At 43.0% G+C, this 10,365-nt stretch overlaps 1 protein-coding gene across 6 annotated transcripts in view; it reads right to left on the bottom strand.

Annotated features, from left to right (window-relative positions):
• APOLTP (apolipoprotein lipid transfer particle homolog) overlaps window positions 1–10,086 on the bottom strand; it is a 77,216-nt gene extending 67,130 nt beyond the window's left edge. For 4 of the 6 annotated variants that reach the window (XR_014958408.1, XM_085591724.1, XM_085591727.1 and 1 more), the window contains exons 1-7: window positions 6,140–9,006; window positions 5,627–5,677; window positions 4,838–4,998; window positions 3,783–3,853; window positions 1,567–1,732; window positions 888–1,025; window positions 12–201 (exon numbers count right to left, since the gene is read on the bottom strand). Coding sequence is in view for 5 of the 6 variants with exons in the window: in XM_085591724.1 (XP_085447850.1) it covers window positions 12–201; window positions 888–1,025; window positions 1,567–1,732; window positions 3,783–3,853; window positions 4,838–4,998; window positions 5,627–5,677; window positions 6,140–6,200 (838 nt within the window). In the remaining variant the exon portion in view is untranslated. Of the gene's footprint in view, window positions 1–11; window positions 202–887; window positions 1,026–1,566; window positions 1,733–3,782; window positions 3,854–4,837; window positions 4,999–5,626; window positions 5,678–6,139; window positions 9,007–9,849 lie in introns of those variants that run through there. The other 2 variants (XM_085591723.1, XM_085591725.1) reach the window with 2 other exon arrangements.
• Window positions 10,087–10,365: the final 279 nt, after the last annotated feature.

Genomic DNA, 10,365 nt, shown 5'->3' with positions numbered 1-10,365 from the left:
AGCATAGTTACATTTATTGTAGAGTGTCTCTGTTTCCACTTGCAAGAGTTTGAGTGCAGACCGTGTCTGTGTCTCGGCCCCGCTGCCCTGCTGAGGGAACAGCGTCATGCGGTCGGACTCGGTACATTTGGCCTCCTCCAGGACCCCATCCCTAATGGTCTGGACACATTCCAGCTGGGAGGACAGAACCTGCTGTTCAGACTGAGAAAAACAGGTACTTCAGGAAGATTCTTGATGACCTGTGTCAGCTTACCCAGTACTTCCTCTCCCAACTTCACAGAGGATTCCAGTTCTGGGATAGTGGGAAGTCTCTTGTCTACCCCTCTGACAGTGCCCAGCCTGTGGAGGTTAATGCACTCCTTATTGTAGCCTACTTTTTCATCACTGAAAAACAACTGCTATTAACTGTCAGCATCAAATGGTGTCAATTCATTTCAGTTCACAAAGCCTCAAAGTTAATCAGATATTTTTGGTCAGCAAAAATATTGACTGTATTTTCTGTCAAGAGTGGAAAGCTGCAAGTCTGGCATTTAGAAAAGTTTCTAGCTTTCCAAACTTTTATACAAATAATAACTTTCTTTTTTTGATGCATTTTTTCTTACTCACATCTCTCAATTCCTCCCTTCCACAGCTTATTTTTTATTTTCAGTTTACCTCTGTAACATATTTTAAAGAGAGTTTAATCCAGGTGCCTAACAACCCCTTGCATTTATTCTGTAACATTCATCAACCACAATGCAAATTTGCATTAAAACAAATTCTGTGAATAACAGACATTGCAGGGAGAATAATATTCACCATTTCTTTGCTAAGAACTCAAGTTAGGGCAGACACTCTCTTCAAATAAGCTCAAAAAGCAAGAGTCAGAGTAATTCCCCAAAACTTACCGACACATGGGGAAGAACGACAAATTGCAGAGAAGTCAAACCAGAAGAGCGATGGGAGCAGAGGTTCAGGTCCCTTGTCTTTACAAGAATGGGACCCTTTCGCTGATACCTGGTTGGGCATATTCCCAGGACATCCACCTAGTAACAAGCATACTCTGTTGAGTCACACATACACACATAAAATACAAGGAGATAGTGTAGGTTATTGCAATTTGTTTTAATATTTACTTTTTTTTGTAATAACAACAGATCTAAATTCTCCCTTAAAGAAGACCAGTTTTGCCACAAAAGCTATGAAAAGGAAAATAATTTTAAACACCTTGGCCAAGTTTATAGTAGCCAGGCTCTCTTGGTCTGTTTAATTGCACTGTGTTAATCTGAATCAGATCATTACAGACATATGCTTTTCCATTTAAAATTTTGTGGGCATGCAGGGAAGCATTAATTCAGAAGAGCATTAATAGGCAGAATAACTAAGCCCTACTGCAGAACCTCTCTTTAAGCACTGACACACAGGAGTAGGCTGAGATAATTTTAGAACATTCACTACAAGAAGAAATCAAATGACTGCCACAGTCTGCTGAACCAAGTGGCAAAACCCTTTCTTTATTTACAAGCGGAGTAGACTTAACATGTACAAGAGCTAAGAGTCACCTCAGAGCATGACTGACAGTCTCACCTCCTCAACAACAGCACCAGCAGAGAATTCTGGCACTGTCTGCAGGACACTGAGAATGCCTCGCTTGATGTTCAGTGCCCAGGTCTGTTCACTCCTCACAGGACAGAGCTTCAGAACTTTCCCATCATGGAAAGAAAAATGAAGAGGATGCTGTTCTAGTATTTCCCTGCAACAAAAGAGTTTATAATTTCCTGCTTCAAAGAGTGCAGGTGAATTTATGACATTAGATTCAGATTTTCCCCAACAGAACTGTTCTTCCACAATAGATCTGTGTCACTCTGTATCTCTATTCTTTATAGCAAGCCTCTATTCTTCATAAATTCAGCCTAACCCAATGAGTCCTTAAAAAACCCTGTAAAACCCTAAAAAAACAAATCTTCTCAAGATAATCACAGCATCCTCAACGTAACTGTAATACTTAATAAAAGCAGCCCTGGCAAATTTTTTACATGTAAATGTACTTAATGGCAGTGATTCTTGTTTAATTAGGAGAGAAATTCTGTTATAGAATTCAGAGTGCCTTTAGCTTTGGTAGGCATGTCTGAATTGCAAAGTAACTGCACCATGTCTCTTCAGCTGTGATGAACACAAGAACAATTGCTTCCCAATTAACCTATATCTTCCTGCTCTGCTAGGTGTGAATACTCAGGCTCTATCCCAAACTTATTCCCCAATTTCTGCTGTTAGTACACTTCCTAATGTCTTTTGTTATCCCATATTGAGAGTACAGTGTTTTCTGCCTTTCCAAGGGATCACTTTTTAACATTTATTTTCACTCCTAATGTAACATACTTTAATCATATTTTTTCCCTCTAAATGGGGAAAAACCAACCATCCAAAGGAAGAATTTTATTGTAGGCCAATGGTCAGCTCCCATACAGGGAGCTATAGCTGTATGGGAGCTATTAACTGGGGCACTAACTATTCATCTAGTCAATCAGTCACAAAGTAAGAGATAAAACTTTAATACACCAACATCTGGATAAAGTCCTTCCAGAAGAGACTGGGCATATAAGATAAGGCTTTCTGAAGTCCTAGGCAACTGAGCCTGTTTTTGCTACTATCTGTGGAAATTACATGCATGTTCAAAGAACAAGCTAGACTACTGTATATTCACAATAGGCTGAGGCAAATGCTAATAAGGCTCACTTGTCTGAATAATTATTTTGAATAGCCAAGCTTCACTGAATGCTTTCTATGCTACCTCTCTTTTTTGGCTTCTCTGCAAAGAACAATACACAACGGCTCTTACTGCTATGAAAATCTTGAAAATAACTTCACAGAAGATGTGCCTGTACACTCATTTGAACTCTGATACCACTGCCCATAGAGACAACACAAAGTTCTTCCTGATGAATATAAAAAGCAATGCATTTACCCCAAGCTTGCTCTTTTTGACCCTTTGAATTGAGTCAATTACCTCAGTTCTCAGTGTTGTTTAAAGGCTGAGAATCCAAGTGGTGGGACAAAGAGGAAGCTTAATCAGACAACAGAACTGCTTTTTTTTTTGATGACACAAGAGGCATCAGCTCTCTGGGAAAATGCCTAACTTCCACAGTTTGAGGAGATCTTTTTGTGTAGCCATCTACACTGGAAACTATACCTTGGCAAGTCAATGAGAAACACACTGACATATGTTATGAATGAGCTACTAAACCCAGAAACAGAAAAGAAAATATCATTGGACAAATAAATTATAAATACCCTGGAAGAAAAAAACACAACATTTTGCCTTATGAGAATCTTCTCAACCAAGAACTTCTGAAATGTACTGCAACACTCTAGAGTCTCTAGATGTAACATCTGCAGCTCTGACAGCTGTGATCCACACATGCTGCTAGAGGTCTGGTGATCTGTACTCTGAATAATTTGAACTGTCTACTGTCCAAATGGTTTTACATACAAAGGGATGAAAGTTACGTTGAAGAAAAACCTGTTTGGACCAAATGTCTCTCATTCTCTCATTTTTGCTTATGGTGCTCATATTTAGATCCTCATCTTAAAAAAAACCCAACAAAACAAAAAAACCACCAATAACAAGAAAAACAAAAACAAAAAAAAAAAAAAAACAAAAACAAAAAACCAAAACCAAAACAAAGAAAACCCCTAAAACTAAGCATAGTATGAAGCATAGTGAGCATTGTCCAGTCAAGCTGCTGCTAAGCCACATAGTTTCAAAAAACCTCAAAAACAGATCCGATTAGAAAGTTTTCTACCTTAGACTGTCCATTTCCATCAGAGACTCCTCTCTGGATGCAAAACGTTTCTTAATCTGTACATCTTGCACCTAGGAGCAAAGATTACAGGCAATATATTTCATTGTCAAGAGGAACATGTGGATTTATCACATCAGGATATTCACACAGAACATCACAGACTATGAACAAAAGGCTCAGTGTTGCAACAGAACTGCATTAGTCCTATCTTCAGGTGGCATATCTGAAGCAATTTCTTCTATGAAAAAGTTTCACTCACTATTAAACACATTTTATACAGCAACATTATATCCCTTTCACTGTCAAATCACTAACCAGTTAACTTTTATCCATGTGCTAGGACAAGGATAACTGTGCTCTTCTTTGTTGGCCTCGTGTGTGCATTTAGTAGGCACATGTCAACCCCCCAGCAAAACCAGTGAATTATCCCCTCTGTTAACCTGAAGGAAAACCCAGGCAGCTGAGAAGCTGATTTTTCCTGCTGCCCCAATAGTTCTAAAGCACTGTAGCTCTCCACCTGGCCTACCACAGGGCTAACCCTAGGAGAAGCTCTGCAGTTTGAAACTGCCCTGTTGCCCTGATCTGAGAAACAGATCTCCTGTCGTGATGAATGTAGTACAAGACTGTATTTTACATGGGCTTAGGAATGGCACCAATCCAGCACATCATACAAGTTTCTCAAGTTATCTTTAAAATGCTTGCTATTTTAAAACTACTACTACAGATATAAAAGTGCTTTAAAGTAAACCAAGTTCCTTTTAAAGACTGGCTTTATCTCCAGTTCTGCACTTCATGTAGCAAAACAGTGAAACTGCTGTGTCACTTAGAAAAAAAAAAACAATGATTTGTTTAATCTGCCTTTTAAAATTGACAAATACCTACTTTCAAATTGTAGTGCTCAAAACAATACTGTAACTCTAATTATGAGATCCAGAATTGAGCTGGCTTTTAATTACAAGAAAAACAAATGTTTGAAATGTAACAATAATCCCAAAGAAAAATAAGATTCCACATCAGCTCATCTCAATAACTCAAAAAATTATGACAATACCTACTTTCAAAACCATCTGGCAATTCCCCAATACTTCAATGATCACTGTGCTCTCCAGAGCGATGCCACTGCTTTTGTAACTATTTCCTTGCAGGAATGTGCTGGTGACTGTTGAATACCTGTAGCTGTATCTAGCTCTTTTGGGGAAGTAAGATGCACTGTGTCCTAGGAAATAAACAAACAAAAAAAAAAAGGGTGTGTTTTTTTAGCCTATTAAACTTCCCCTTCTATTTTTTTTCTCTTTTAATCTTTCAGCCACAGAAACCAGCTAAGTAAAGGGATGGATATTCAGATTGTTCCTTTCCCACTTGGACTTTGAAGGGAAAGAATTGGGTTTCTGAAAGCATCCTGCATGGCTGCCATAGCTCCCATAGAGAGGGTGAAAAGACTTCCCCTCTCCCAAGCACATAACTGCACAATTTCCTTCAAGACAAGAAGTTCATTTCCAAGGGCAGAACAGAAATGTAATGCATTTACAGCATGATTTGGACAACTTTCAAAGAGCAGCAAAGCAGGACCTTCACCACAGCAAGATGAAATAGATATCTGCTCTTCATGCTCATGGCTGGGCTTAGTCCCACACTGGTTTAGTCCTTTGCTCAGCTCTAATGCTTAGGAGTTTTTCAGAGTTCACAGAATGCAAACTTCAGGCAGGCATGGGCTTGGTAAACCTTGGTGGAACTTCTCTGCTACTTCCATGAATGCTGATCACTCGGACATAAGTATCATTCTCAGAACACAATATCCCTGTGGAAGTTTTCAAATTCCTCTTTCCTTATCTCGTTTTACTCACCTGCACATTCTGCAAAACAGGAAGGTCCATAACTTAACCTCTCTGAGGATCCTGCAATGACAGGTAACAGAACAGAAAAGCAATGCAAATTTGTGTGCAGCTCAGCACAGACCTGCTGTTTCTGAATTTCAGTGAAATTACTGAAATCAAAGCATGGTCCTCAAAACCTCAAAACAAATAAATAAATCCATGACAGTTCTTCTATCAAGTATACAAACTCACACAATCTCACTATTTCTGTCGCAATCCCAAAATGCTAAAGGAAGATTAATCGTTTAATGCATCCTCTCCAGGGAGGATGCTCTCCCACCTGCCCAGTACCACCCAAAGAGCTCAGTAAAGCAAATTGCTACACTACACCAAAAATCCAGACAAAGTTGCTACGACAATTACTACAAACCTACAAGCTGAAACATAATTCTCTTAAGTTTTACCAGTGAGAACATTTCTTAGTAGAAGTATTCTGCATTGAGAGAGATCAATCTTAGCAGAGGAAAAATTTCTTCTACTTACTATCTGAAGCTCCAGCCACAACAGCACAGAGTAAAACGATGACAAGCAACCCTGTGGCCATCGAAATCACCTCCTCTGATCAGAAGTTAGCAAAAACACATCAGTTCTGCTCTCAAACGCACCTCTGAGCAAGGCACTGAAAGAAAATTTCCTTCACAAAGCAGGACCTCACTATTTCAACTCCCCTCTTCCTGCCAGAGGAGGGGCTCTGGCAGGGGAGCCTGCAGAGGGGAGGGGGAGGTTGTAGTAAGGGGGAGAGACAGATACAGGCATAACCACTGATCCCATTCCCAACAGCATTTCAGCCTTTTTGCAAAAGAAGAGAAAGAGAAGTTAATCTGTTAGAAATCCCACAAAACTGCAGGGAAAAAATATTAGGTATATGGCATCTTAACAGAGCAAATGCTCAGAAGAATCTCATGCAGTGAGTTTAAACTATATTAACAAATGTAAAAGCCACCCTAGCAATCACTCCTTGATGATTAATCAACCAAAAAGCACATAGGATGAAAGTCAAAGCCTTGGGAGTAAAGGGAAGGGGTTTCCATTGAGAGCAAGCAAGTTTGCTCCCACCAAACCAAGTCCCAAACCTCAAATGGGTGAAATTGTGTGTGAATAACACACAAAACTACTGAACCACCGTCCTTCTGGTACCAGTCAGGTTTGTACAACACATTGGACACAGGCCTTCCAGGCAGATCCCTCATCCTGGCCCGGGGCTCTTCCCACACTCCCCATGCACTCTGAGCCCAGGTACTGATGGTCACCCACAGCATGAGCCACGGCCACAACTCAGCTGTGCCTGTGTGCCAGCACCTCCCAAGGGAAGCCGTGTGGGCAGGCAAACGTTTGATTCCTCCTCCTGCAAGCCCTCTGGTGTAGGTGAGCTACTGCTCACTTCAAACAAGAGTTGCAAGTAGAAATTTCAGTAACAATCCCAGTCACTGGTACTACTCTCCCCCGCCAGGTTTGTGCTACAAAAAAGAGGCTACAGCCTCTTTTCTGCACTTACTTCCTCCATCATACAACACTTGCTCATGAAATGCTTACAAATGTTAAAGGGAAAGCAACTTCTCAAGTGTGCTTTGCAAACATCAATGACTAAAGAAGGTGAGAGAGCACGATTCCAGTCTAAAGAGTTAATAAAATACTCCATGATGTAATCTGGGCCCCTCTATCAAAATCCCTGACCTACCAAATGAAAAATTCAGAGTCGGTTTAGGTTTGAAACCAAATTAAAAACAAAACAAACAAAAAAAAACCAACAAAAAACAACACTGAAAACTAAAAACCTACATATTTTACACAGCAGCTCAAATTTCCTAGAACCAACCCAAAACAGTAACTAAAAAAGCCTTCTTCTGCCTTCACAGTGATTTTTGAGAATATTCTTATTCTGAAGCTGCTTCAGAGATTTCTTTGTGGAAAATTACTTGCTGAGTTTCCCATTTTTACTCTGCTAAGCTACTCAGTCTGGTACTCATTCTAATTTTTAATTTAAGAGTACAGCTCATCTGAGCATAGTATGCACTCCATGTAAGCAGTTATCTAGCTCTTGGTCTACTATCAGCAATATGGATAGAAGCAGGAAAGTTAATAGCTGGGGAGGAACATAAAAACTTGATTAATTAACCAGGAAATTGCTATATTGTGACAATTCTTTTCTTGAATCACTACTATTGCCCAGTTTTCACATCAGCCTGACTTTTAACTCTTTATGCTATTGGGAAAAAAACCTTTAAAGCATAAAATTTGCATCAAAGTCAGTAGGAACATCAACAGTGAAATTAGAGAGAATTTCTGTTTTATCATGACATGGGTTTAAGTGCAGAGAGTAATTTAGGCTTTCTAAAATAATGTAATCTGCATTTTAATCTCAAGTTTTCACTTTATAGTTTCCCTTTTCTTAGGGAAGAAACAAAACTAATTAAAAAAGAAGAAAAATATGGTAGGACTAAGAGAACACTCAAGAATTCACAAATCTGAGCTTGCTTGAATCTTGACAATTTCATAGGCCCAAGAACAAAGAAATTTATGAACAAAACTCTAAGGCTTTTTTTGATAAAAATATTTCAAACACCTCCTTTCAGCAGAGCAGAGATTTGAGGCAGTTTTTATTAAAAATCTAAATACAGAATTAAATACCTGAATAGCAGCTAGGTCCTAAATGCTCACTGAAGTCAATTCTTTAAGATGAAATATCACATAAGTGTCCTGTGCACTTGACTCAGGTGACATTCCTCATGTAGTGATTGGCAAGTGCAGGATGGAGCCCAAGACTCAACATCTTGTAAGTATTTTTTCCTACCTCACACCAGGTGAGCTTTTTCTAAAAAGTCAAAACACCACCCCCAAAACAGGCAGAAAAAGAACCTACAGAAATTTCCAACACATTGCTGTCCTAGATTATCTTTAAAAAATGGAAGAAAATCTGACACACGTGCTGCAAACACACTGGTTTAATGACACACAAGAGACCCACGCTGGCTCTAAGTTTCGGAAAGTATTCATCCATTTTAATGGCCACTGTACTCAAGTTTGGAAAATGAATTTAATAAAAAGTACCATGTGTCACACACACGGTAAGCCTGTCCATGGACACCTGAGAACTGTTCACCATTATTGCCAAGAAAGCCTGAGATTTTACAAACTGGTAAAGTCTGCTTTGCATAGGCCCCACAAATAATATTAAATTAATATTATCGTGACTCTGACGTGTAGCACTAACAGCCGAAGGCAGGAGGGAAGTGCCCTTGGCCAGGGTCCCACACCCACCTGTGCGCTCGCCGCACCTCCGCCTCCTCCCCGCGCCCGCAGCGCGCCCGTGTCCGGGAGCTCCGCCCGCTCCCGGCCCCGAGGCGAGCCCGCGGAGCCCTCACAGCGCCGGGCACGTCCCGGAGCCCTCACAACGCCGGGCATCTCCCGGAGCCCCTCACAGCGCCGGGCACGTCCCGGAGCCCTCACAACAGAGCATCTCCCGGAGCCCTCACAACAGAGCATCTCCCGGAGCTCCCCTCACAGCGCCGAGCATCTCCCGGAGCTCCCCTCACAGCGCCGAGCATCTCCCGGAGCCCTCACAGCGCCGGGCATCTCCCGGAGCCCTCACAACAGAGCATCTCCCGGAGCCCCTCACAGCGCCGGGCATCTCCCGGAGCCCTCACAGCGCCGGGCACGTCCCGGAGCCCTCACAACAGAGCATCTCCCGGAGCCCTCACAACAGAGCATCTCCCGGAGCCCCTCACAGCGCCGGGCATCTCCCGGAGCCCTCACAGCGCCGGGCACGTCCCGGAGCCCTCACAACAGAGCATCTCCCGGAGCCCCTCACAGCGCCGGGCATCTCCCGGAGCCCCTCACAGCGCCGGGCATCTCCCGGAGCTCCCCTCACAGCGCCGGGCATCTCCCGGAGCCCCTCACGGCGCCGGGCACCAGCCGGGACAGCGGCACGAACGCCCCCCGCCTCTGGGGAAAACGCCGCGAAAGCGATGCGAGGCGCCAGCGCGTTCAGGGCGTTTTCCCAGCCGAAGTTAAGCGATAGAGGGGACACCTGTCCGCCCCAGCGCCCTGGCAGCGGCCGCTCCCCGGCGGACCGTCCCCAACTCGGCCGCCGAGCGCCGAGGAGCAGCCGAGGAATCCGGGCACAGCCGGGGCGAGGGCGGGCAGAGCGAAAGGGTCAGCGATGGCTGTGGGGAAACGGGGGAATGGGGCCGCACCTCCAGTCCGGTGTCCAGTTCTGAGCCTCTCGCAACAAGAAAGACACTGAGCTGCTGCACCAGAGACGTGCAGTGGAGCTCCTCATCAAGACTGATGAGCAACAGCTGAGGGAGCTGGGGACCCTCAGCCTGGAGCAAAGGAGTCTCAGGAGGGACCTTTCCCTCTGATCAGGCTGCCTAAAGGAGTGGTCAGGCACTGGAACAGGCTGTGCAGGGAAGTGCTGGAATTACTCTTCCAGGAAGAAGAGTATTCAGAAAATACGTCCATGTGGTGCTTAGGGACATGGCTGAAAGGTGGAGCTGGCAGCTTGGAATCAAAGGATCTCAGAGGTCTTTTCCAACCTTAGCAACTCTATGATTCTGTTATCCTAGAGTAAAACAAAATCTTCTAGTTAGCAAGACACAGAGCACTCAGAGTAGCACCAGGAGAAGGTACTTCAGAGGCTGTGTGGAGCAAGAGATGGAAATTGCTTTGTTTTTGTCTTTTCCCCCCTAATGATTTTGTGAATCCCTTGC

This window comes from Lonchura striata, chromosome 14 (assembly GCF_050655825.1).
Source record: "Lonchura striata isolate lonStrDom1 chromosome 14, ASM5065582v1, whole genome shotgun sequence".
In the NCBI taxonomy this organism is placed as follows: Eukaryota; Metazoa; Chordata; class Aves; order Passeriformes; family Estrildidae; genus Lonchura; species Lonchura striata.
The sequence above is the reverse complement of the archived record's forward strand: the minus strand, read 5'-3'. Positions and strand labels throughout refer to the sequence as shown.